The sequence below is a fragment of the Mobula birostris genome, chromosome 9 (assembly GCF_030028105.1).
Source record: "Mobula birostris isolate sMobBir1 chromosome 9, sMobBir1.hap1, whole genome shotgun sequence".
Lineage (NCBI taxonomy): Eukaryota > Metazoa > Chordata > Chondrichthyes > Myliobatiformes > Myliobatidae > Mobula > Mobula birostris.
The window spans coordinates 105,643,524-105,666,554 of NC_092378.1; the positions used below are offsets into that span (position 1 = coordinate 105,643,524).

Consider the following 23,031-nt stretch of genomic DNA (forward strand, 5'->3'; position numbering starts at 1 on the left):
GCATCGTTTACTGAAACCTCTGTTTTATGGCCTTTGTATAAACCGTCAGCATGAATACAGACACACATTAAATTAAAAAAATATTCAGGAGGCGAGTCAGTTCTGTATCAGTCGCAGCAGGGAGCAAGTCACGTGTAGTGGTAAAGCTCCTTTAAATCCACGGGGAGAGCACCTCACACATACGCACACACACACACACACACACACACACACACACACAGTTGACAGTCTAACAGCGGGAGGGAGGGGGAGCATGAATTCTGTTCTGATCGCAATAACTGTACTAAGTTGCGTTTCAGCAAATGAGCCAAAGATCAACGATATTATTTCCACACTGGAGAAGGCAGCTCTCTTCTTTGAAATCAACTATGATCGATTTAATTTGGATGGCGTGTCGGGGTACAGTATATTACAAGGTAAATTGTACGACGTGTCCTGGCCACGCCACGGATTGGCCCACTGCCCTGTCAGCTTCACCGAGTGCATGAGCTGCTGCGGGGACCGAGACCCCGTGAGTGGTTCCAGCACATGTAGGGGTGAAGGAGAATGAGAGGGTGGATGAGTTGGCAAGGAGGGCGTTAAAGAAAGAAAATGTGGAAATGCACATTAGTATCAGTAAAGCAGAGGTTAAGTGTGTAATCTGGGAAAAAGTCAACCGAATGTGGCAAGAAAGATGGGACAGGGAGGGGAAAGGGAGGCATTTATATCAAATACAAAAGAGTGTTGCAGTTACTAGGGTAGGTAATGGAAACAGAAGAGAGGAAATTGTGTGGACTAGGTTAAGGCTGGGGCATTGTGCATTAAACAAAACATTGAAAATGATAGGGAAACACCAGACAGGATTGTGTGAGGAATGTGAGGAATGTCAGGAAGAGGAGTCAGTAGAACATGTAGTTTTGTGTTGCAGGAAGTATGGGATACAGAGAGAGATGATGAGAAATAAATTAAGGGAGTTGGGGATGCAGGAATTCACATTAAAAGGGTTGTGGGGCAATGGGTGAGAGAGCACAAGTCCGGGTATTTTTAGCGTTTTTAAGGGGTACAGGGGTTTTTTATAGAATATGACGAATAAACAGGAATAGGATACTAGGATGGTCAAAGATGGGAGGGTGAAGTGTAGGTTTGTGTGTGTGTGTGTGTGTGTATACGCGCGCACGTGCGATTGGGTGAAGGGATTTAGAATGTACGTCTAGTGCACATTCTGGAGCAGAGGGTGGCGGTAATGCACCATTAAGCTGGATGCCAACCGCCGTAAAACAAGATACAGACAGACAGAGACCCCATGAGTTCCTCCCGTGGAACCGGCGACGGGGACGAGAGGGGAACGCCCCAGCTGTTACCACCTTGAACGGGTTTTGCGATCTGCTGATGTTAAGAAGAATGAAAAATGTTCTATGCAATTTAGTTTGTAAGGATGTAGAAGGACGATCTTAGTTTTAAAATCATTGCCTTTTTCTTTACAAAAGTTTAACTCGGGGAAAATATCTAGTATGGAAGAAGAAAGCAAAAACTGCTTTCGGAATAAGAAATCCTGCAGATGCTGCAAATCCAGAGCCACACACACACAATGCTGGCAGAGGTCAGCAGGTGTCTATGGAGAGGAAGAAACAGTCGAGCCCAGACCCTTCATCAGGACTCGGTAGGAAGGGTGGAGATGCCAGAAGAAGAAGGTGGTGGGGGGGGGAGGAAGAGGAAGGGATACAAGCCAGAAGGTGATTGGTGAAGCCGGGTGGATGGGGGAGGGGGAATGAAGGAGCCGGGAGGTGATTGGTGAAGCCGGGTGGATGGGGGAGGGGGAATGAAGGAGCCGGGAGGTGATTGGTGAAGCCGGGTGGATGGGGGAGGGGGAATGAAGGAGCCGGGAGGTGATTGGTGAAGCCGGGTGGATGGAAAGGTAAAAAGGCTGGAGAAGAAGGAACCTGATAGGAGTGGAGAGTCAAGTTTGGGAGAATGGGAAAGGACAAGGGGCACCGAGGGGAGGTGACTAGGCAGTTGAGGAGAAGAGGTAAGAGGAGGGTCGGTGGGGAGGAGATTGAAGAAAAGGGAAGGGAGATGTGGAAAAATTACTGGAAGTTGGAGAAATTGATGTTCATGCCATTCGGTTGGAGGCTACCTAGTTGGAATGAGATGTTGCTCCTCAACCTGAAAGTGGCCTCATAGTGACTGATATCTTTTATAAACCTACCAATTCCCATGACTGACTGAACCGCTTCTCATGCCATCTCCTGTAAAGATGCTATTCCCTATTCTCAGTTCCTTTATCTCCGTCACATCAGTTCCAGGACGAGGTTTTCCTTTCCCGGACATCAAAGGTGTGCTCCTTCTTCAAAGAATGGGGTTTCCCTTCCTCCACCATTGATACTGCCCTCGCCTTCATCTCCTCCATTTCCCTGACATCCACGCTCACCCCATCTTCCCACTGCCCTAACAGGGATAGAACTTATATTGTCCTCACCTACCACACAATAAGCCTTCACGTCCAACCCATCATTCTCTACAAATTTCACCATCATCAATGAGACCCTACCATCAAACGCATCTTTACCTGCACCCTTCCCCCCCTCCACTCTCAATTATCCATGGAGATCGCTCCATCCGTGATTCCCTTGTGCATTTGTCCTCCCTACTAATAATCCCTCCTGGCACTTACGAGGGGTGATTGATAAGTTTGTTGCCTAAGATAGAAGGAGTCAATTTTAGAAAACCTAGCACATTTATTTTTCAACATAGTCCCCTCCTACATTTACACACACAGCCCAGCGGTCGTGGAGCATACGGATTTTGGACCTCCAGAAAGTGTCCACAGCAGGGGTGATTGATAAGTTTGTGGCCTAAGGTAGAAGGAGATGAGTTATACAGCTCTCATTACATGCACATGCAGTTCAACTCTTTGAGTGATTACGCAGAAAGTTTGAAGTTAATAACATCTCCTTCTACCTTAAAATTAATTTATTATTTTTTCCTCTATATTATGTGCTGTATTGCATTGAACTGCTGCTGTTAAGTTAACAAATTTCATGACACATGCTGGTGATAATAAACTTGATTCTGACTCTGATTCAATTCCACTATCTAAATCATTGACAAACAATGTGATATGTAGCGGTCCCAATCGTGACCCCTGAGGAACACCACTAGTCACTGGCAGTTAACCAGAGAAGGCCCCCTTTATTCCCACTCACTGCCTCCTGCCTGTCAGCCATTTCTGTACCGAAGCCAGTATCTTTCCTGTAACGCCATAGAATTTCATCTCGTTAAGCAGCCTCATGTGATCCAATATGGCACCTACTGTTGTTGTACTCTCTGCATGAATGTGCACAACAAAGCCTCAACCAAGCGTCTGATATGGCCACAACACCTTCGTTCAATGTACTGATACATGCACTAAGTTCACTAGCTTAACTTAATCCTAGTATTAAAATACACATACTTAAACTCGTCTGTTCCATTATGTCTATTACCTGGGCCCTGCCCGTTCTTTCTGGTCATATCATCTACATGCCTCTCACTCACTCCACTTTTGGACCAGCTATTTTGGTATCCTTCAGCACAACTGAATTATACTATTGTATCAGAGGATTTGAGGGTTCATTGCAAAATAATGCGTTTTATTTTGAATGTTGCCGATAGTTCTGGATTAATATTGAGGAAATGTATTTCTTCATCTAGCCTTTGAACCATTACTACAAATTAATTTCTGGACTTTCAGACCTGAATGGACTCGGACAGACAGTACATTGGTCTATCCTAAATGGAGGGTTAAAGAATGTTTTGAAGAGGAAGACAGTGACACCTGTATGTTTCAAATATTAGGTACCGGGTATGTCTCGCTTTTGATTTTATAAATGGTTTATCATTTATAACTGTAATACGTCACTTATCATTGATAAAGCAACTTTTACAATTCCATTACACCTTACTATATCAAAATACTTAACATCTTAAATATTCTTTTAACATCAAACTAATATTTAGTTTTAAAAAGAAATATTATGTTCCCAGAGGCTGGAAAATGAACATGCAATACTTTATTCCATTAATCAGGATTCAAGTGCTTAATTACAATTTAATAACTGCAGCCTAATATTATGAACATTTTAATTGAGGAATCGATTGCAATTTTAGCTTGGTGATTTAATTATGATTGACCAGATTCGATTTAAATTTTCATTTCATTGTTTCTGTCAGAAATGATAAATTCAAATGTTTGTATCATTGGAGTGAATAAGTTTAATTTACTTCTGGTGAGATTTGTAAAGCAAAATCTTACTCTCTTTTGACAGTTCTGTTCTTATTTACCATTCTTAATTTAGATGGCTACATTTGTGAGATCAATTAAACATGGAAAATGGGAGTTTAAAAAAACAGCAAATGTTAGAAATCTGAAATAAAAGCTGGTAAAACAGTCACCTGTGGAAGGAGAATCAGTCAACATTTTATGTCAATGACCTTCATCAGAAAATGAAAGCATTCACTGTTTGAGACTTTTGTGGCATTTAATGTGATTAATGGTCGATCATATTCCATTTCCCTTGAATTAATCCCTTGGACTTGAGTTAGGAACTAGTACTGGTCCTCATTTTTGATGTTTTGCCAGTTGTCCTAGCTCCAATACTAAATGCAATTTCCTTTTCTATCCACAAATATTATATTTTTGCCATTCAGGAATGAAGAATTGTTTTGTCCATGCTCTCTATAAGCACTTGACATTGTTGATCAACTATCAACATGAGTACCAATCCCCAACTGATCTTGGACAACTCTCGTTTGATACTATAATAGTTCCCTTTATGTAGATTCAGGATCCTAGTCACTGAATCAACTACATTACTCTCCACTTTAGTGAAGGATTCCATAATAATATGGTCACTTCTCCTACGGGCCTCTCACAGCAAGACTGTGGAGTAACCCTGTTTCATTCCATATGAAACACGATCCATAGCCAGAGGTTGAGGAGATTTGGTATGTCACTTTGCAAATGTGTGCAGTGGACCATGCTTTCTGACTGGTTGCATTACCATCTGGTATGAAGGGGCCACTGCCCAGGATTGGAAAAAGCTGCAGATGGTTGTAAACTCAACCAGCCCCATCATGGGCATGTCAGCCTCCCCACCAGCAATGACATCTTTAAAAGGCGATGCCTCAAAAAGACATCCTTCATTAAGAAAGCCCAGCACCCAGGACAGGCCCTCTTCTCATTGTTACCATCAGAGAGGAGGTACAGGAGCCTGAAGACACACACTCAACGATTGAGGAACAGCTTCTTCCCCTCCACCATCAGATTTCTCATCGGAAGATGAACCCATGAACACACCCTCACTATTTTTGCTTTCTTTCTGCGCTATTTATTTAATTTATTTTTATATTTTGTAATTTATAGTATTTTTATCTACTGGACTGTAGTGTTGCCACAAAACAACAAATTTCACAACATATGTCAATGATAATAAGTCTGATTCAAATTCCCATACACAATAGTTAGTCTCCTGTCGACTGCTCTTGGTTGATTTCTGGATGCTTTGGATCACAAAACTGACCTATACACAATCCATGAATTCTTCTTCCATGGTATTGTTATTAATTTGGTTAGGTCAATTCTTGTGTCTATTAAACTCACCTAGTGTTACTGTTTCATCTTTTAGTTCTCTAACTTCCTGTTTAATGTCAACTCCCTAACATGACTGATTACTGTAACTACTCCTAATAGGTATTTTTAGATTAGATTAGATTCAACTTTATTGTCATTGGGCCGAGTACAGATACAAAGCCAATGAAATACATTTAGCATCTGACCAAAAATGCGAAGAATAGTGTTATCTACAAAATAACTGAATAAAAAAAGTGCTACAGCACACAAACATAAAAGTACTGAGACAGTACAATACGGATGCAATACTGCTTAGTGCTGTGACTCTTGTTATTTCATAGAACTGCTCATGCTGAACTTACTTAATCTTTGCATTCTTCCTTCCTATTGCAATAATCTTTTTAACCAGCAGTGCTACCTCTCCTTGTCCTTCTTGCCTGTTCTTCCCAAATATTGAACTCCCCCTGATTGTTCATTTCCTATTCTTGGAGCCCCACTGCCCTCTCTCTGTATTTCCAATGATATCCTATTCATTTACATCTATCAGCATAATTAACTTATCGACCTATTGAAGGATCTTTTCAAGAACCATTCCTATGTCTTCATCACTGACTGGACTGGGACTGCACTGTGGTATTTTGCCACAGAATAAGTAAGCTTGGAGATGGTAAGGATATGCCTGAAAATAGTTAAAAGTTATCCCTTCCATTGGCAGGTTTCTGTTACGAGTGAACTACTGAACTACTGAACTTCAGACCCAAATGATACAGAAGTCACACTCATTTTGTGTGAATAGGATCCTTTTGTGATCCTATTGCAGAGTTCCATTTAAATGAAGAACATCCCAAAGTATTTCACGGGGCACAACTGGAAATTGTACACGGAGTTAATAGAGATTTATTAGAAGGAAGCCAATGAGTTTGAGGTATTTAGGAAGACATCTAAAAATAGTTTTTAATATAATTTCAGGTGAACAGATAATGTCATAATCCACTAAAACAAGTCATCTAAATATGTTTATTCTTTAAAAACTAGGAAGGATTATAGAGTGCCTTGCCTGGATACAACCATGTGTAAGAAGCTGATGACAACACTATATTGCCCAGATTACTCCTTGCCACACCAACTGCTGTACTTTATTTTTACTGAGATTGTAAGTAAAATTACTGATTTATTAACAGCATTGATTCAAAAGTTGTCACTTTCATTATTGTAAAATCTTTGTTGCACTGTAAAAGCAACTATAGAGTTCCATGGCACAGAAACCAGCCCTTTGGACCAATTCACCCATATTGATCAAGCTGTCTATCTGAGGTAGTCTGGTATGCTTGCATTTGGTGTTTGGCATCTTTTAATCATTGTAAAACATTTAACCTTCTTTAGCACCCTGTCTACCTGTGTCACTCCTTTCAGGGAATTATGTCATTGTACCCCCAAGATCACTTTGTCCTACAGCACTATCCATTGTCCTACTATTTACTGTGTAAATCCTGTTTTAGTTTAACTCACCAAAAAGCAAAATTCGTAATTACCGAAGTTAAGTCTCACCTGCCATTTCCCCAGTTCATCCAGATCCTGTTGTAATCTTAGATGATCTGCTCCACTGTCCAATATACCACCAACTTCTGGTGTCAGAGCTACAAACTTGCTACATGTATTCTAATAAGGCACATGGCAAAGTCCCTCTTGGGAGGCTAATCCAGAAGATCAAGATGCATGGTGTTCTTGGTGAATTGGCTGTTTGGATTCAGAACTGGTTTGTGGATAGAAGACATAAGGTAGTGGTTGAAGGGACTTATTCGAGCTGGAGGTCTGTAATTAGCGGTGTTCCGCAGGGATCTGTCCTGGGACCTCTGTTTGTGATGTATGTAAATGACTTGGATGAAAATGTAGACGGGTGAGAAGTTTGTGGATGATACCAAGATTGATGGAGTTGTGGATAGAGTAGAAGACTAGCAAAGAATTCAGTACAATATAAATCAGTTGCAGATATGGGTAGAGAAATGGCAGATGAAGTTTAACCCAGATAAGTATGAGGTGTTGCACCTTGGTAGGGCAAACGCAAGGAGACAGTACACTGTTAACGGCAAGATCCTTAACAATGTTGCTGAGCAGAGAGATCATGGGATTGAAGTTCATAGCTCCTTCAAAGTGGCTACACAGGTCGGTAATGTCGATAAGAAGGCTCATATAAAGCTTGTTTTTATTCGTCAAGCCACTGAGTTCAAAAGTCAAGAGGTTATATTGCAACTTTATAAAACTCTGGTTAGGCCACGTCTGGAGTATTGCATACAATTCTACATGCTCCATTATAGGAAGAATATTGAGGTTTTGGAGAGGGTGCAGAGGAGGTTTACCAGGATGCTGTCTGGTTTAGAGGGCATGTGTTATCACAAGAGGCTGGGCACACTTGGGTTGTTTTCTGTGGAGCACTGGAGGCTGAGGGGAGATCTGACAGAGGTTTATAAGATTATGAGAGGCATAGATAGCATAGTATCGGTTTCCCAGGGTTGAAATTTCTAATTCTAGAGGGCAGGCACTTAAGGTGAGAGGGGGCAGGTTCAAAGGGGATATAAGAGGTATGCTTTTTACTCAGAGTCGTGGATGCCTGAAATGCGCTGCTTGGTATGCTGCTGGAGTCAAATACATTGGAGGCTTTTGAGAGGCATTTGGATAGGCACATGGATATAAAGAAGATGGAGGGATATGGGCATGGTGTAGGCAAGAGAGATTAATGTTTGGGTGTTTTTGATTTGTTGTTTTAGCTGGTTTGGCACAACATTGTGGGCTGACGGGCATGTTCCTGTTTTGTACTGTTCTGTGTTAACAACATCACCATCCAAACTGTTGATCCCTATTTCCAATTATAAGGCATTGTTTATGGTTAATATTTTTGCTATGCTCCCTACTGACCCCTCTCAGTATTTACCATGAACATTGAATTTATTTGTTATGCTGGGAGTGTCAATTCTGTGCCTTTTCTTGTAGATGTAGTGTACTTTAATACAGTTCACAGGAAGGTCTGCATGTAGTCAAAGGAATTGGTCTTCTCCAAGTCAAATTAAAAAAAAGTAAGGAAGTGGTCCTTTTTCAAAAGTTGGTTGACAAGTCAACACTTTATTTCAGATACACTGAGACAATGCATTTTGACCAGCCATTATCCTGTCCAAATGGACCTGCTCTCAAAGATCCAGTGACCCAAGCAAAGCTAAGTACATATTGAGATTCCCTCGACTCAGTCCTTGTGCCTTTGCCTCCTGCCCCACCTGGTGTCATCATCAGCCACCACAGAACCCACAGAGCTCAGGGGGAAACAAGTCAGTATGTGTCTTGCAATATTGAAATGTTAGCATCTTTACAGCTGGGACTGGAAGCCATTGCTTCTCAAGATGAAGGTCACAGACGATGGCAGTTTTTAGTCTCTACACTTGTATCTTGCAGTTCTCAATATGCATTACTGAATTTATAGCAGTGAATCCGTGGAACGCTCGGCCACAGACTGCACTGGAGGCTAAGTCCACGGGTATATTTAAGGTGGAAGTTGATCGTTTCCTGATCGGTCAGGGCATCAAAGGGTATGACAAGAAGGCAGGTGTATGGGGTTGAGTGGGATCTGAGATCAGCCATGATGGACTCAAAGGGCTGAATGGCCTAATTCCGTTGCTATATCTTACGGTCTTATTGTACTCATCCAGTAATGAGATCCTGAGAGCTCAGATGTGATAGGAATGTTGTGCTGAGGGTTCTGCATGGGAACCCAACCTGAAGCTCTCCATCTAGCTAGTCTGGGCTGGTTGGCTGATGGTCAATAGTGCTGAAGTGGCAGTGGTAAACTCCCTATAATCCACTTCAAAGGGAAGCAGCTACTTTGTATTCTGAGTAGTTTATTCTCTGGGGTGACAATTTAATAGATAAATTGAGTGACCTGAGGTAGATTGGATTATGAGGATGCTAGGGTATTCCCAAGATCTGGAACACTGGTGCCCAAAGCAATAGTCTGGACTTCTAGTATAACATAGTGGTTGCTGTTTTTATTGTAAAGGCTCTCAGCCAATGGACCTTGCATAACGGTTGGGGTGCAGGAGTTGGCCACATGTTTTATACGGGAAAAGAGAAGCTTTAGACACTACAAAGAGCTAAGTGCAAAGTTGGACCTGGACTCTCTTATGCTCTTCGATATTTCTCATGGGATTTTTGATGGGCCTGACACGTATCTGCCTTTTCCCAGTGTATGAAATCCAAAGCAGAGTTGGCATGTAACTTGCCCTCCAGGAAACTGGCACATATTACTATTTTCCTCTGGTCTATCTGTCTGAAGAAGATCCCATCTCCAAACCATTCTCAGTTCTTCCTGGACCACCAGAGTGTGCAAGTGAAAGTTGAAGTGATGGGATGTTCTCTTCATTTGCTTCAGTCTCAGAGGCTTGCAAAGCTGGGATCTGAAAAGACAGAGGGTCACAAATCTGTCCCCAGTGTGACAGGAGCAGCATAGAGTTTCTGCAAATGAAGAGATGGTGGAGTGATGGGAAAGCTGGATTTAAGCATGTTAGCGCTCTGATCTATTCTGGGTTGGCTGGCACTGGCAGACATAGTTCCCCAAGGGTTTTTTTCAGAACTGATTGGACTCTATTGTTATTGATCATCGACTGCACATGTTCCCAATTAACTTCTGTGCATTGAAACCCTGCTTAATGTACCTTAATTTGCTCAGTCTTAACGAGTGATCATATAAGTAGCAAGAGCCTCTGGTTTTTTTTAGTCTTTTGTTTTTTTTTGATGTATGTTCACTGCCTGCCATTTCTGGATCTTATTTGAGCATCGAGATCTTGGATTACTGTATTTCTGTTTGGATTACTGCATTTTTGAGTTGGACTGGTTGTCTTTTTTTTGCACATCTTGGCTAAAAGAAAGTAAAATTTGCATTTGAATCTGCACATCAACTGCCTGCCTGCATTGTGGATTCTACAATTGGGTTCATTCACAATCCTCAGTGGTAAGTGCTGGACTTGCAAGCCAGTGACCTGAGTTCAATTCCCAATCAGGCCATTGCCTTACAAAGCAGAAAGGACAACTGTAAATATGTACCATCTTCAGTGACTTCCACACAACCTTGAGCACAGACTCTTCTGGTAGCACAGCCACAGTCCAGACCATGAGCCTGTCTGTCACAAATCTGCTGTCACTGGTTGTGTGCTTCTCTTGCAAGAAATGGGTACTGGTGCAATGGATTGCAATTGTGTTCATGTGAAATTCCTACCATAGCTAAATACTGAACTGTGGAAAAGTCTTGGGTGTATATATCTATATCTATCTCTAGGGCGCACAGTACTGTAGCTGGGAGCAGGAATGCTCATGGGAATTTTAGTGTGGTGCAGGTTAAGTGTGTGCACACCTATACATCTGTTGGAGTGACCCAAAGAAGGCACCGTGGCCTTGCTTTTCCCATTTAGTGCATGGCCCTGACCGGGCGTATGTGGTATCTGCTCAGTGTGAGTGTTGTGGGAAATGATGCTCCACTTGCCGTCTCCTCTATCTCGGTGAGACCCAACATAAATTGGGGGACTGCTTCCTCGAGTACCTTTGTTCCAGCCACAACAAGCAGGGTTTCCCAGTAGTCAGCCGTTACAGTTCCATTTCCAATTCCCATTCTGACATATTGGTCCATGGCCTCCTCCACTGCCATGATGCGACCACTCTCAGGTTGGAGGAACAACATCTTATATTCTGTCTGATGGCATGAAAATCGAATTCTGTGTCTTCTGGTAATTTCTCCCCCTCCTCCTTCTCTCTTTTTCCATTCCCACTCTGGTTCCCCTCTTGCCTCTTCTCTTCTCACCAGCCTATCGCCTCCCATGGGGGCCCTCTTCCTCCCTTTCTTCCATGGTCCACTCTCCTCTCCTATCAGATTCCTCCTCTCTCCGCCCTTTCCCTTTTCCATCCATTAACTTCCAGCTCCTTACTTCATTCCCCTTCACCTCTCACTTTCTACTCCTTCTCCTCCCCCCAGCTTCTTGTTCTGGCCGCCTCTCCTGAAGACAGGTCTCAGCCCGAAACGTCGAGCTCCTCCAGCATTTTGTGTGTGTTACTCTGGGGCAAACGAATGTTGGGTAATCAATGGGGTTTGTAGTTCGTGATGTGAACTATGCAAACTTGCTGTACATTCCCCAACCAAAAGCCGTGGATGAATCAGAAGGTTCGTAGTCTGCTGAGAGCTAGATCTGTGGCATTTAAGTCTGAAGATCCAAGTCTGTAGAAGAAAACCAGGCATGACTTGTGGAGGGCTATTTCAAGAGCAAAGAAACAATTCTTGGGAGAGGTTGGAGGTGACATTGGATGCACATCAAATCTGGCAGGTTGTGCAGGCCGTGCAGGCCATTACTTCCTACAAAGCCAAACCCAACATGGTGAATGGCGGTGATGCTTCATTCACGGCCAAGCTCAATGCTTGTTATGCTTGCTTTGAGAGGGAGAATAAAACCATATCTCTGAGGATTCCTTCAGCATCTGATGAAATGCATTTCTAGTCTGCATGGACTCTGGCGATCTCCAGACCCTCACTGTAATGACTGTGGGACGAGACTGTAGGATAATTTGAGCCTTGAGGACCTCAGTACATCATCCATCTTGTGTCAGTTTCTAGACGTAATTTTTCTTTGTAACTGATCCATTTTCAATTCAATTTTAGAAAAACTGCACAAACATAGTGGGATCTCGGCACCCAGGGCTGAGACATTCAGTAAGTACTCAGCACCTTAAGAAAATCTACTGCACCAATATGATGGAAATAAACTTGCAGATTGAAAATGATGGTTTTCCTGTATATCGACGCGATTTATTTCTGGAAAACAGTAAGTGACTTAAATTTAAAATGAATTATTAAGATAAAATTGAAAAATTAAAGTAGTAGTATCATCTTGTCAGTGTTAACACGGAGTTGTTTTGTACACAAGATTGCAGTGCATCAGTAGAGAAGGGCTTCCCAACCTGGGGTTCATGGTCCCTTTGGTTAAAGGTTGGGGTCCATAAGCATAAAGAAGGTTGGGAACCCTTGTAATGGTGCAAATATTTTGTGTTTCAAGTTTAAATTTATTGTCATTGGCACACATATTCGGGGTATAAATGCTAGTTTTCCTGTAGCAGCAGCGCAAGGGTTCTTCAAACTCAAACTTTTTTTTTGCGTGTGCGTCTGCGTGTGTGCGTCCTGCGTGTGCGATGTTGGCGTGACAATGTCTCGTTCATGCCTTTACACGGCGCGGAGCGAGAGAGAGAGAGACTGTGTGGCGCGCCACTCCTCACACAGATATTTAGCAGCATTTTTCCGTTTTATTTTACGAGGTCGAGTTGCAATCTCGACACTCAACCCAACACGGATGGAAAGCGTACTCGGGAGTGGCCCCGACTGGGCTCGAACCCGGGAACCTCCGTTCCAGAGTCCAGCACTGATGTCATTGCGCCACCAGCCAGCCCTGCCTCAACCTGAAACATTAATTCTGTTTTTTTTTCTCCTCCAAGATGCCTTACCAGCTAAGTATTCCCACCATTTTCTGATATCATAGTTTACTTCTCGAGGGTATCGGAATGGAAAAGACTGAAATTGTCTGTTGGGACTACGGAGTTTTGAGAGAGTTGGGGGGATGGCAGGACTGTCACTATTCACATGGGATGGGAGCTGGGGTGGAAAGGCATATTTTCATGAGGACGGGGCACACGTGGGACCTGAAGGTGATCAAAACTGGGGTGACATTGAGGGGGAGTAGTCATTGAAAATGGTTGATTTATTTTATGGACTGGTTATTCAGCCGGATTCCCAGTCTGGCAATGCACTCAGAAAACCACATTGTCCTGGGAGTGCCCAATACCTGGAAATCTCAGATGACTTAGTCCACAGGAATGTTGCAGGATAACTTGGGCTATGTTGTTCTGGGGTGGGTGGGGGGGGGGGTGGTGCTAGTTATTCAGTTCACACGGTGCTTCTGAGCACAGACCCACCCTGGGAAATTACATAGAACCTAGAAATCTACAGCACATTACAGGCCCTTTGGCCCACAATGCCTCTCATCATCTTATACACCTCCATCAGGTCCCCTCTCATCCTCCGCTGCTCCGAGGAGAAAAGGCCAAGTTCACTCAATGTATTCTCATAAGGCATGCTCTCCCACCCAGGCAACATCCTTGTAAATCTCCTCTGCATTCTCTCTAAAGTATCCACATCCTTCCTGTAATGAGGTGACCAGAACTGAACAAAGTACTCATACTTTATGATTTATTATGATTTGGAATGTATTGTATATGTGATGGAGATAGAATAAATATTAACTGTCCAAGGAGAATTGAATATGTAATTGGTAACTACCCCTCCCAATAATATTAAGCTATTTTAGTGCTCCTACTCCAATGACATCCATTTTTTTCTGAGAAACTGAGCACCTTGAAATGTAATCTAAAGCCATGAAATTAGTTATTGATGCAGTTAACGAGCAGTCATCACTTCCCTTCCCCTACCCATATTGATGTCAAGAGTTGGGAGAACATATTTTTGAATTTTCCTTGTTGGAGAAGTTATTACTCAGTCAGTTCGACCCCGAGTGCCTTTCAGGTCCTGCTGGAATGAGCTGCTCCATGTGAAATTACTGCTCAAATCGGTTTTCTCCCAATACAGAGGCTGGGTCACATCTTTTATATCATTGTTCTTCAGTCAGTTATTGATGGCTGTAATTATTGATGTGTTTAGTTGCTCTGATTCACTTGTTCTTGGACTGCTGCAGCTTGTGCTCATTTGTTCGATTTTTAACTTTCACCAGTGAACCATACAATGAGAGAATGAACTGGGCAGAGTAAAAACACAAGAACAGGGAATGGGAGAGGGACATTTGGTCCCTTGAGCATGCTTAGCCATTATTTTAATGATTAATTCACAAATTTCAGCCATGTTGAATAACTGGAAGAGTGCAGCTAGCTAAATTTGAACGCAAAGACGTGAATAATGATTACATTCTTCTCATGCTCTGTTTCCAGAAGCACCTGAGAGTGTGAGGAGTTGTGAGCGTACTGACAGAGTATTTATGGTTGGACTTTAGTTGTTTAAGGACAAAGTTTCTGATTAAATGTATAATTTACACAGTAATGCTTTGCGGGATGATTGGATATTCTGATTTCTACAAGACCCGGTGGCTCGAAGCCATTCTATCATGGCAGTACCCCAATGGTTGCTATGTGAAGATGGGTGAGTTGATTGATTAATATTCATTGTTTAAAATTAAAGCTACTGTTTGTATTCCTGATGAGATATTTTGAAAAGGTTCTGGTGAAGATCGAATACCAGAGATAAAATGAGAGCACTATTTTTAATATCATGGCTACTTTTGCCTGAAGGTTGCATCAAGGAATTCTGGTTGATTGGAAATCATCATTTGGAGTCTCACCTTGTGCAAAGGAAGATGGTAATAGTCGGCAATTAATCTTTCCGGCTCCAGAGCAACTATACTGTCACTTGTCACGAGAGTGTCCCTTGCTCCATCTTCAGCAATGACTGACCTTCCTTCAAAAGGTCAGAAGTGCATGTTTCCTGATGATTGCATCACAGTATATGAAGCAAGATATGCCTACTTTCAGAAAGACCTTGACAATATTTTTCGCAGGACAGCACGCTTCTAAGATGATTGGAGGGAGGTGTGGAGAGGGGCATGTCAGAGGTGGGTTTTGTTATATAGACAGTGGTGAGTGCACGGAATGCACTGCCACGGGTGGTGGTCGTAGAAGCAGATACATTAGGGACATTTAACAGACTCTTGGAGAGGCACATGGTTGAAAGAAAACTGGAGGGCCATGTGGGAGGGAAGGGTTAGATTGAATCTGGAGTAGGTTAAACCCAGCACAATGTTGTGGGTTGAAAGGCTTATGGAGTAGCACAGCTACCTTGACTACAATTCCTTGCTTCCTGTAATCACTCCATTCCATTCTCCATATACGTGTTTTGTAGAGAACACTTCCATACCAGTCCTTCAGAAATATCTTCTTATTCCTCATTGAACCACAGTTGGCAAGGTTGTTATCTGCTGTCTGCTCTATTTCCAAAACTTCAGCTCTCATTCTCTGTACACTCAGTCAGAACAAAGATCGAGTTCTTCTTTGTTCCCACACTTTCCACCCTCCCAGCCACCACGTTTCAAAGGATCATCCCCAGTAAATTCCACCAGCAGCCACATCTTCCCCTCCTTTCAGTGTTCTGAATGGACCATTCCCTCTCAACTTCATGCTTGTCTTCACCAGCGTTTACCTTCTTCATGTTGCCTTCACATGCATCCTCAGCAATTGAAGCACCTGTCCCTTTTAGCTCTTCCCCACCCATCCAGAGTGAAAACAATTGTCCCATGAGAGCAGGTTGCAGACAGATAATGTAGAAAGGGAGAGAAGAACTGGTGGTGAATACTGATGAGTCCCAAGGGTGTGAGAGGAGAAGAATTTTTATTCTTTTTACTTCTTTAACATACCAAAAGGTCATGATATTTTTCTGGTGGGTACATTGCATAAAGTGATGACTTCCTAAAATTGGAGGAGTTAAAGCAACTGATTAACAGCTGTTAGTAGTAGAGATTGTAAATGGTATCTATAAAGGAGTAAAAAGAGCAATGGAGACTTGAGAAGTGTGGGGAGAGAATTCTGCATCTTAAGCTCTTTATACTAATGTGGAACCATTAACCAAGCAAGAGGTCAGAAGTTGAGTAGTGGGGACATTTCAGTTAATTACAGTGTAGACAGGTGTTATAGGGATGGAGGCAAGATTTGATTATAATGTAAAGTGCAGAGTTCACTGAAAGCGGTGTCATGGGTAGATAGGGTGGTGAAACAGGCATTTGCACTTTGGCTTGTATTAGTCAGAGCATTGAGTATAGAACCAGGGAAGTATGTTGCAGTTATATAGGATACTAGGGAGGCTATATTTGAAGTATGTGTGGTTGTAGTCATCCAGTTATAGGAAAGATGTTAATAAACTAGAAAGATTTACCAGGACTTTGCTTGGTCTTGGGGGTCTGAGTTACAAGGAGACATTGTGTAGACTAGGACTTTATTCCTTGGAATGTAGGAGGTTGAAGGATGACCTGATAGAGATATATAAAATCATGACGGTCATAGACAGAGTGAAGGCATGTTATTTTTTCCAGGGGGTGGTGTGCTAAAAATAAAATGGCAGAGGTTTAAGATCAGAAACTACAGATTTGAAGAGGGAGCTTCTTTATACAAAGGGTGGTGTGCAGTGGGAATAATTGCTAGAAATGGTGGTTGAGGTGGCATATTAGCAACATTTAAAAGCATTCTAGGTAAGTACATGGAGAGGAAGTTTAGATGCAGGAAGATGGGACTATCTTGCTGTTGGCAGGAAGAAGTTGGGCTGACGAATATGGAAAGAAACAAGCCCTGACTTTAAAACTGGGAATAATGTATTAATTTCTCCCTCTTTGAAATCTTGTGTGCCTGATTTAAAATGCTGTTCAACTGAGCACTTCTCCTGAGCAAGGACTCAAAGTGTGAAATGTGGATCCGGTGCCATTTAATTAGCTATGTTTTGTTCAGCTTTTATGTTTCTCTTGTATCGTAATTGCAGTGTTCTGCTTCACATCTCCCTAAAGAGTTCCTTTGCAATATCATCTCATTAGCTCAGGAAACTCTTGGAATATATTTGATCCTGTTTTTTAAAAATTCTTTGCTGTAATTTCTTACAGCTAAGCAGATGAAAAGCAATTCTTAAGCTAGCTTAAAGTCTGATTTACCCTTGTACCATAACAGATGGGCATTGCAAAACAGCTAGTAGTGTTGAGGTCCTGCTCAGTAGATTTTCATGCAGAAGCATTCAATGTGTAAAACAATGTTTTTAATCAGGTATTAATAACTTTGTTTTAAAAAGCAGCATTTTCACGAGTATTTCTTTAAAAATATTAACTATTTTAATCTATTAGTGTAATTAAAAAAAATTAAGATGTGTAATATTTTTTAACACTTATGTTCTGTTGAAACCTGTAAATATCCCTCCACAATTCATGCCTTGTATTTCATACAACATTAGGTAGGAGTATGCACCCAAAAGAGAGGAAAGAAAATGCATTCACAGCACACCAGGAAGTGAAGAGAGAAGATGTCCTATTGGATGGTAAAATATTTCTTTTTAAATATTTACTACAGTTTCTGTTATTGAAATCTGGTACCAAATAGTTGACCAGCACTTGAAATTAATGACAAATGCATGATGTGATTAAATCTCAATATAATCAATGTTTATCTTTTGATTTTTGAAAGTCTATCGAAGAAAATGAATTGCAGTTGCCCCACAAATTGCCTCAAAAAATTACAATCTTGTTGGTATGTCTCAGTAATTCTTAGAGCCTAAATTTCTAGATGTGATAGTATAGTAATTGTTATTGTTTCCATATTTAGAAATGTTTAACAAGGTGATGAAATAATAATGCTCCCTTTAAATACTGTTATACATTACAACAATATTGTTATTGAGACTAATATACCCATGAACTAATATTGTGGTCGTGCATTTCAATGATCCATGAAAGAAAACCATTTTCTATTTAAATATGATACCAAAAAGTCAATTCAAGAAACACACACAAAATGCAAGCCAGGCAGTATCTATGGAAAAGAGTAAACAGTCGACATCTCGGGCCAAGACCCAAAGTCTTGATGAAACAGCAGTGGACTGGAATGAAGTGCATGATTCTACCCGGTGCTGAGTTGAAATGGCCTCATTTTGTGAAATCTGATTCTAAGACGGTAAAATTTAAGATAATTTCACATTGTCCAAATAGTAATAAGACTCAAGATATATGATGTGTGTGTTGGGGGCATGGGGGTAGGGAAGAGAATGAAGGACTGGGGCGTAGTTATGTGATAAGTGTCCAGTGCAATACTACTGACACTTGCGCATAACTTCCAAAAGTGAGCTCCCAGGGAAGTAGTTTGTTAATTTCCAACTACCAAGCCCCCAACTTGCTTTCTATTTCCAACCAAGAGAAAATCTGCAGATGCTGGAAATCCAAGCAATACACACAAACTGCTGGAGGAACTTGGCATCTATGGAAAAAAAGTACAGTTGATGTTTCAGGCCGAAAGCCGTCAGCAGTTCTGTGACAATATAGCAAGTTCAGTTGCCTTGATTTACTACTGCATGATATTCTTAAATATTCCCAACAGAGACATTTAAAAACACATTAACAGTAGTGACATATTTGTCAGAAACCACAGTTTTTCCCCATTTTGAATTTTGTCGAGGGCTATCAGGATAATTCAAGGGTAGGACTTTGGCACTGTGCTCCCTGAGGACCATTTGACATCTGGACCTCAGTGCCCAACACCAGAATGCAAAGGGCCAGCAAAACCAGTCCATATTCTAATCCATTATGGGAGATCTGGGACAGTGGGTCCTATGCATTGCATCTAATCCATTGATGAAGGATCAATCTAAGTGTTCAAATTTAGAGAATTTGTTTAGAGTAAAAATGAAACAGTTGAAATAAGTTACAGCATCACAAAAAAAGATAAATGTCAAAGTAGATGAATTTGCTAAATGTAGCAAGTGATTATGACATGAAAAACACTGACTTAAAAGCAGATTCAGCTACCATGTTCAAAAGGGAATTGGGTGTAGACTTGCCTGCTAAGTCATTGTGAGAACTAAGGGAGGGGGACAGAGTTGACACAAACAAGAAGGACCACATTAAAATGTACTACAATAGTGCTTCTCCATTTGTCCAGGTGTAAATTGCACAAACCTTTCTTGCTTGATTTTCAGTTAATGATTTTTGCACTGTGCCAACAATCACTATCTTTTTTTACATTTGCAGCTGCTTAGCATTGGTAATTTCAGGAGCAATAAGCTCAAATTGAAATTAACCTGCGATGTTCTAGGCTCCGTTTCTTCAACTGTTTCATCAATGATTTTCTTTCTATTATTATTTATTGAGATTCAGCACAGGATAGGTCCTTTGAGCCGTGCAATCAATCCCCTAACTTGGTCCTAGCCTAATCACGGGACAAATTAAATGATCAATTAACCTACCAACCAGTGCGGCTCTGGACTGTGGGAGGAGACTGGGCCCCCAGGGGAAACCCACGGGGAGAACGTACAAACTCCTTGCAGGCAGTGGCCAGAATTGAACTTAGGTTGCCTGTACTGTAAAGTGTTCTGCTAACCACTATGTTAACATGCTGCCCCATAATGTCAGAAATGTAGATGTTTGTGGACAATGCTCAATTCCATTATTAGTCCACAGCAAATGAAAAAAGGATAACTCACTGCAAAGGTGTCACAGCAAAATTTAGATGCTGCATCAACATAGTAAATCATTGTGTTGTCCTTATTTCATGCAAAAGATAAACATTCTGATATTTCATCTCATCATTATGGAATTTTAACAATAAAATTAATAATGCCTCAGAGTAGAGTGGATTGTAGATTATAAAATAACAAATATTAACCTTTACCAAAGAGATCTGATGATCAATGTACTGGCTTCTTTTCAGATAATTGCTCATGTCACAAGACTGCTATCGCTGTAGGAGCTTTAGGTGGCTACCTTCGTTTCTATGGAACGTCATAGAACCATGAAAAATTTAACAATAAACCACAGCTTGTCCTTGCGATTATATTGAATTAATAACACCATAAACTTACCATAGAACAACAATTCTGTAGTTCGCCCTATGACTTAAGTTGATTAGACAATTATTCCTACAATTAGCTGAAGTTGAAGGTGGAAAAATGTTTATCTTGAGTAAGCAAGGGTAAGACATTCAGAGAAATTCTATTTAAAATAGATATAGAATTAGTTGTTTTCAAATGGCGAGTTCAGATCATGACTATGTTATTTTTCCTGGCTCTGGTTTCCTCTTATGTGACTTTTGTTAAGTGAATTAGCTTGGTTACCTATAGTACAGGTGAGTGAAAAAAGAATCAGGGGTAGTCAATAGGTGAGTGAGAAGAGGTTACAGGAAAGTAAGTGGGAGCTGGCCAACGTTCCATCTATTTCCTTTTACAACTGCTCTGAGCAGGAAATTTTTACACGGGCTCTAAACTTAAAATTTTTTTTTTGTAATATGCATATTACAGCATCAGCATTAAGCATGCCAGCAGTATGTTAACAATGAGCTACTGACTTCTGTGTTTGTTACAATTTGTAACTTGAAACACTGACAACGTAAATAGGTTGAAGCTCAAATGTTTCAATGTAAAGGTTGTGGTACGTTTATTATTTAGAAAATTCATGTATTATATTCATTAACAACGACAAGGTATTTTAGAATTGTATAAAAAGATTCAAAATTAGATCAGCATAATTTCAAAATTATATTAAATTACATAAAATAAGTTCCAGCTGTGCGGCAATGAAGTCTATGTGCGCAGGAGCATTTCAGTTAATGCACAACCTGCGCAGCTTCAAGGGACCGGTGAAGCTGGAGTAGGGTCATTAGGTTCAATAGTTCTATATTGTAGATAAATATACGTATCTGGGATAGCTGGTGGGATCATTTTCTTTGGCTGAAAGGACTGAAGTAAAATCAATTTGTTAGCATATACTGGTACTTCATGTAGGCTAACTAATAAGATCCAAAAGAAACTATTACATCAGTCCTATTTGCTTTAACATAGTATGACCTTTATGACTGACAGAACAGGAAGTTGATTAAAAATATTAACATTCAAGAGCCCAGGCTGCTTTATAGTAAATGAATATAATTGATTATTCATAGTAAAATGTTACCATGGGGGCAGTTAGCATTTAAAGTTTAATAGAAGTTCCACCCAATCAGTTGTACAGCATTGTATTGCATGAGTTATGATTCCATTGTTCCTATCATAGTGGCCCAAAAATTTGGAGCAAATCCCTTTCAAAAGATGCTGACAAAATGCTGGCAGGCAAGATAGCACAGTTCTTAAGTTCTTATGATAGACAATAACTTGAATTGTTACTCTGGTTCTCTCTCCACAGACACTGCCTGATCAGTTGACTTCAACCAACAGCATTTTGTTTCTATTTCAGTTTTCCAGTACTTGTATTTTTATTTTGCTTCTCAGTGACGTATTATAATCTTAGTTCCATTAGTTTTTGGATTTTTTAAAAATGTAGTTTATTTCAATGATTTTTTTCCTTACATTTTCTTGCTGAACTTTATGGAAACTACCAACATTTTTTTTTGGAATCAGAGGACTTTTCATTTAATCTTAGAAAATAAGATATTTGAAGTGATTTTTTAAAATACTGTCTGGTTTATACTGTGGAATGTTAAGCAACTCTACTGTAGATTAAATGATGCAACATAATCTGTAGTTTTCATTATCCACTTTATTCAAGATCTAAAATGCAAAGATTTTGTCATTATAGTATTTTAGAAACAGGATTTTTAAAAGTAAGATCATACACTTGTGCTTCCATAAATACACAGAACAATGAAAGTTCATAAAATACTTGTTTGGCATTATTTCTTAGAACTGGTTATTATATTTGGTGAAATGTGGAACAAAATCATCATTAATAGGATTTGAAGTAGTTTGCTTTATCCAGGTTTAGACAAATAAATATGTAAATCACATATTTGTGAAACTGGGAGCATTTATAACATAAATTATACAATGTTGTCTGAAAGCAAAATGCCAAAAAAAATTTCAATAAAAAAATTAACTTCTCAACTAGGGTTAAATTTTAAAATAATTTTATAGTTTAATAGATGATCCAAGTATGTTTGTGTTTTTAAAAATAAAATCTAAGTACTTATTAGCTATTCCACCCGATGATCTCATAGATGAGTGACTTCAACAGTCGTGCCTGGTACGTAACCGTATTCTTTCCTGTATGCAGTCTTTGTTCCTCTAAAGGTTGTTCAATTACTGCTAGTACATTTTTGCCATAAACTAATGGGCCAAAAATAAAAATATTAATGTAATTGTATATTATAATAATAATTATACAATGTTTTTCATGCTTCAGATATAGCAAAGTAAGTTACAATCAATTAATGTTTAAGTGTCATGACTTCTATAAATTCAGCTGAACTATTCATGTGTAAAACATGCAAGAAATGGTTCAGATAAATATTTGTTCCATTGTAAAAACACTGTACTCCTGAAAAGTGTGGTTCAGCTACTATGATCAACAAGATGAGGCAAGAGGCAACATGAAAAAGGCTTACACATAGCCAAGAAAAGTGTGAATGCAACAAATATCTAAATGCAATATATTGTACAGTAAAAACAGTTAAATGCAAAAATTGGAAGAAACACACAAGTGGCACCTAAAGATCTTCAGAAACATGTTGAGAGAATATCCATGCTAATGAAGAAAATGAGCGCACTCAGGTGACACCATAATGGAAGCTAAGGAATGGTTGGTGTTGAACTAACACTTTGAATTGGTTTCATATGAAGAAGGCAAAATACAACTTTT

The 23,031-nt window shown here is 40.3% G+C and overlaps 2 protein-coding genes across 2 annotated transcripts in view; one reads left to right on the forward strand and one right to left on the reverse strand.

The window, feature by feature from the left end:
• The first annotated feature begins 253 nt into the window (after positions 1 to 253).
• c9h16orf89 (chromosome 9 C16orf89 homolog) lies at positions 254 to 20,190 on the forward strand. The gene is made up of 7 exons (XM_072267296.1): positions 254 to 530; positions 3,670 to 3,820; positions 6,623 to 6,740; positions 12,273 to 12,435; positions 14,709 to 14,810; positions 17,649 to 17,732; positions 20,114 to 20,190. The coding sequence occupies exons 1-7, from the start codon at positions 254 to 256 to the stop codon at positions 20,188 to 20,190; spliced, it is 972 nt and encodes a 323-aa protein (XP_072123397.1).
• Positions 20,191 to 21,964: 1,774 nt separating this feature from the next.
• The window catches only part of ift70 (intraflagellar transport 70), a 104,048-nt gene continuing 102,981 nt past the window's right edge, over positions 21,965 to 23,031 (reverse strand). Inside the window, exon 19 of the mRNA XM_072269479.1 lies at positions 21,965 to 22,499. Within this exon, the coding sequence (XP_072125580.1) occupies positions 22,363 to 22,499 (137 nt within the window). The 3' untranslated portion in view covers positions 21,965 to 22,362. The remainder of the gene's footprint in view (positions 22,500 to 23,031) is intronic.

Excerpts from the sequence above, each read along its gene's own strand:
- c9h16orf89 (XM_072267296.1), top strand. The coding sequence starts at position 254 with ATGAATTCTGTTCTGATCGCAATAACTGTACTAAGTTGCGTTTCAGCA. Across the intron at positions 531-3,669 it reads CGTGAGTGGTTCCAGCACAT|CCTTTGAACCATTACTACAA; the intron begins GTAGGGGTGAAG and ends TTCTTCATCTAG. Across the intron at positions 6,741-12,272 it reads ACTTTATTTTTACTGAGATT|AAAAACTGCACAAACATAGT; the intron begins GTAAGTAAAATT and ends ATTCAATTTTAG.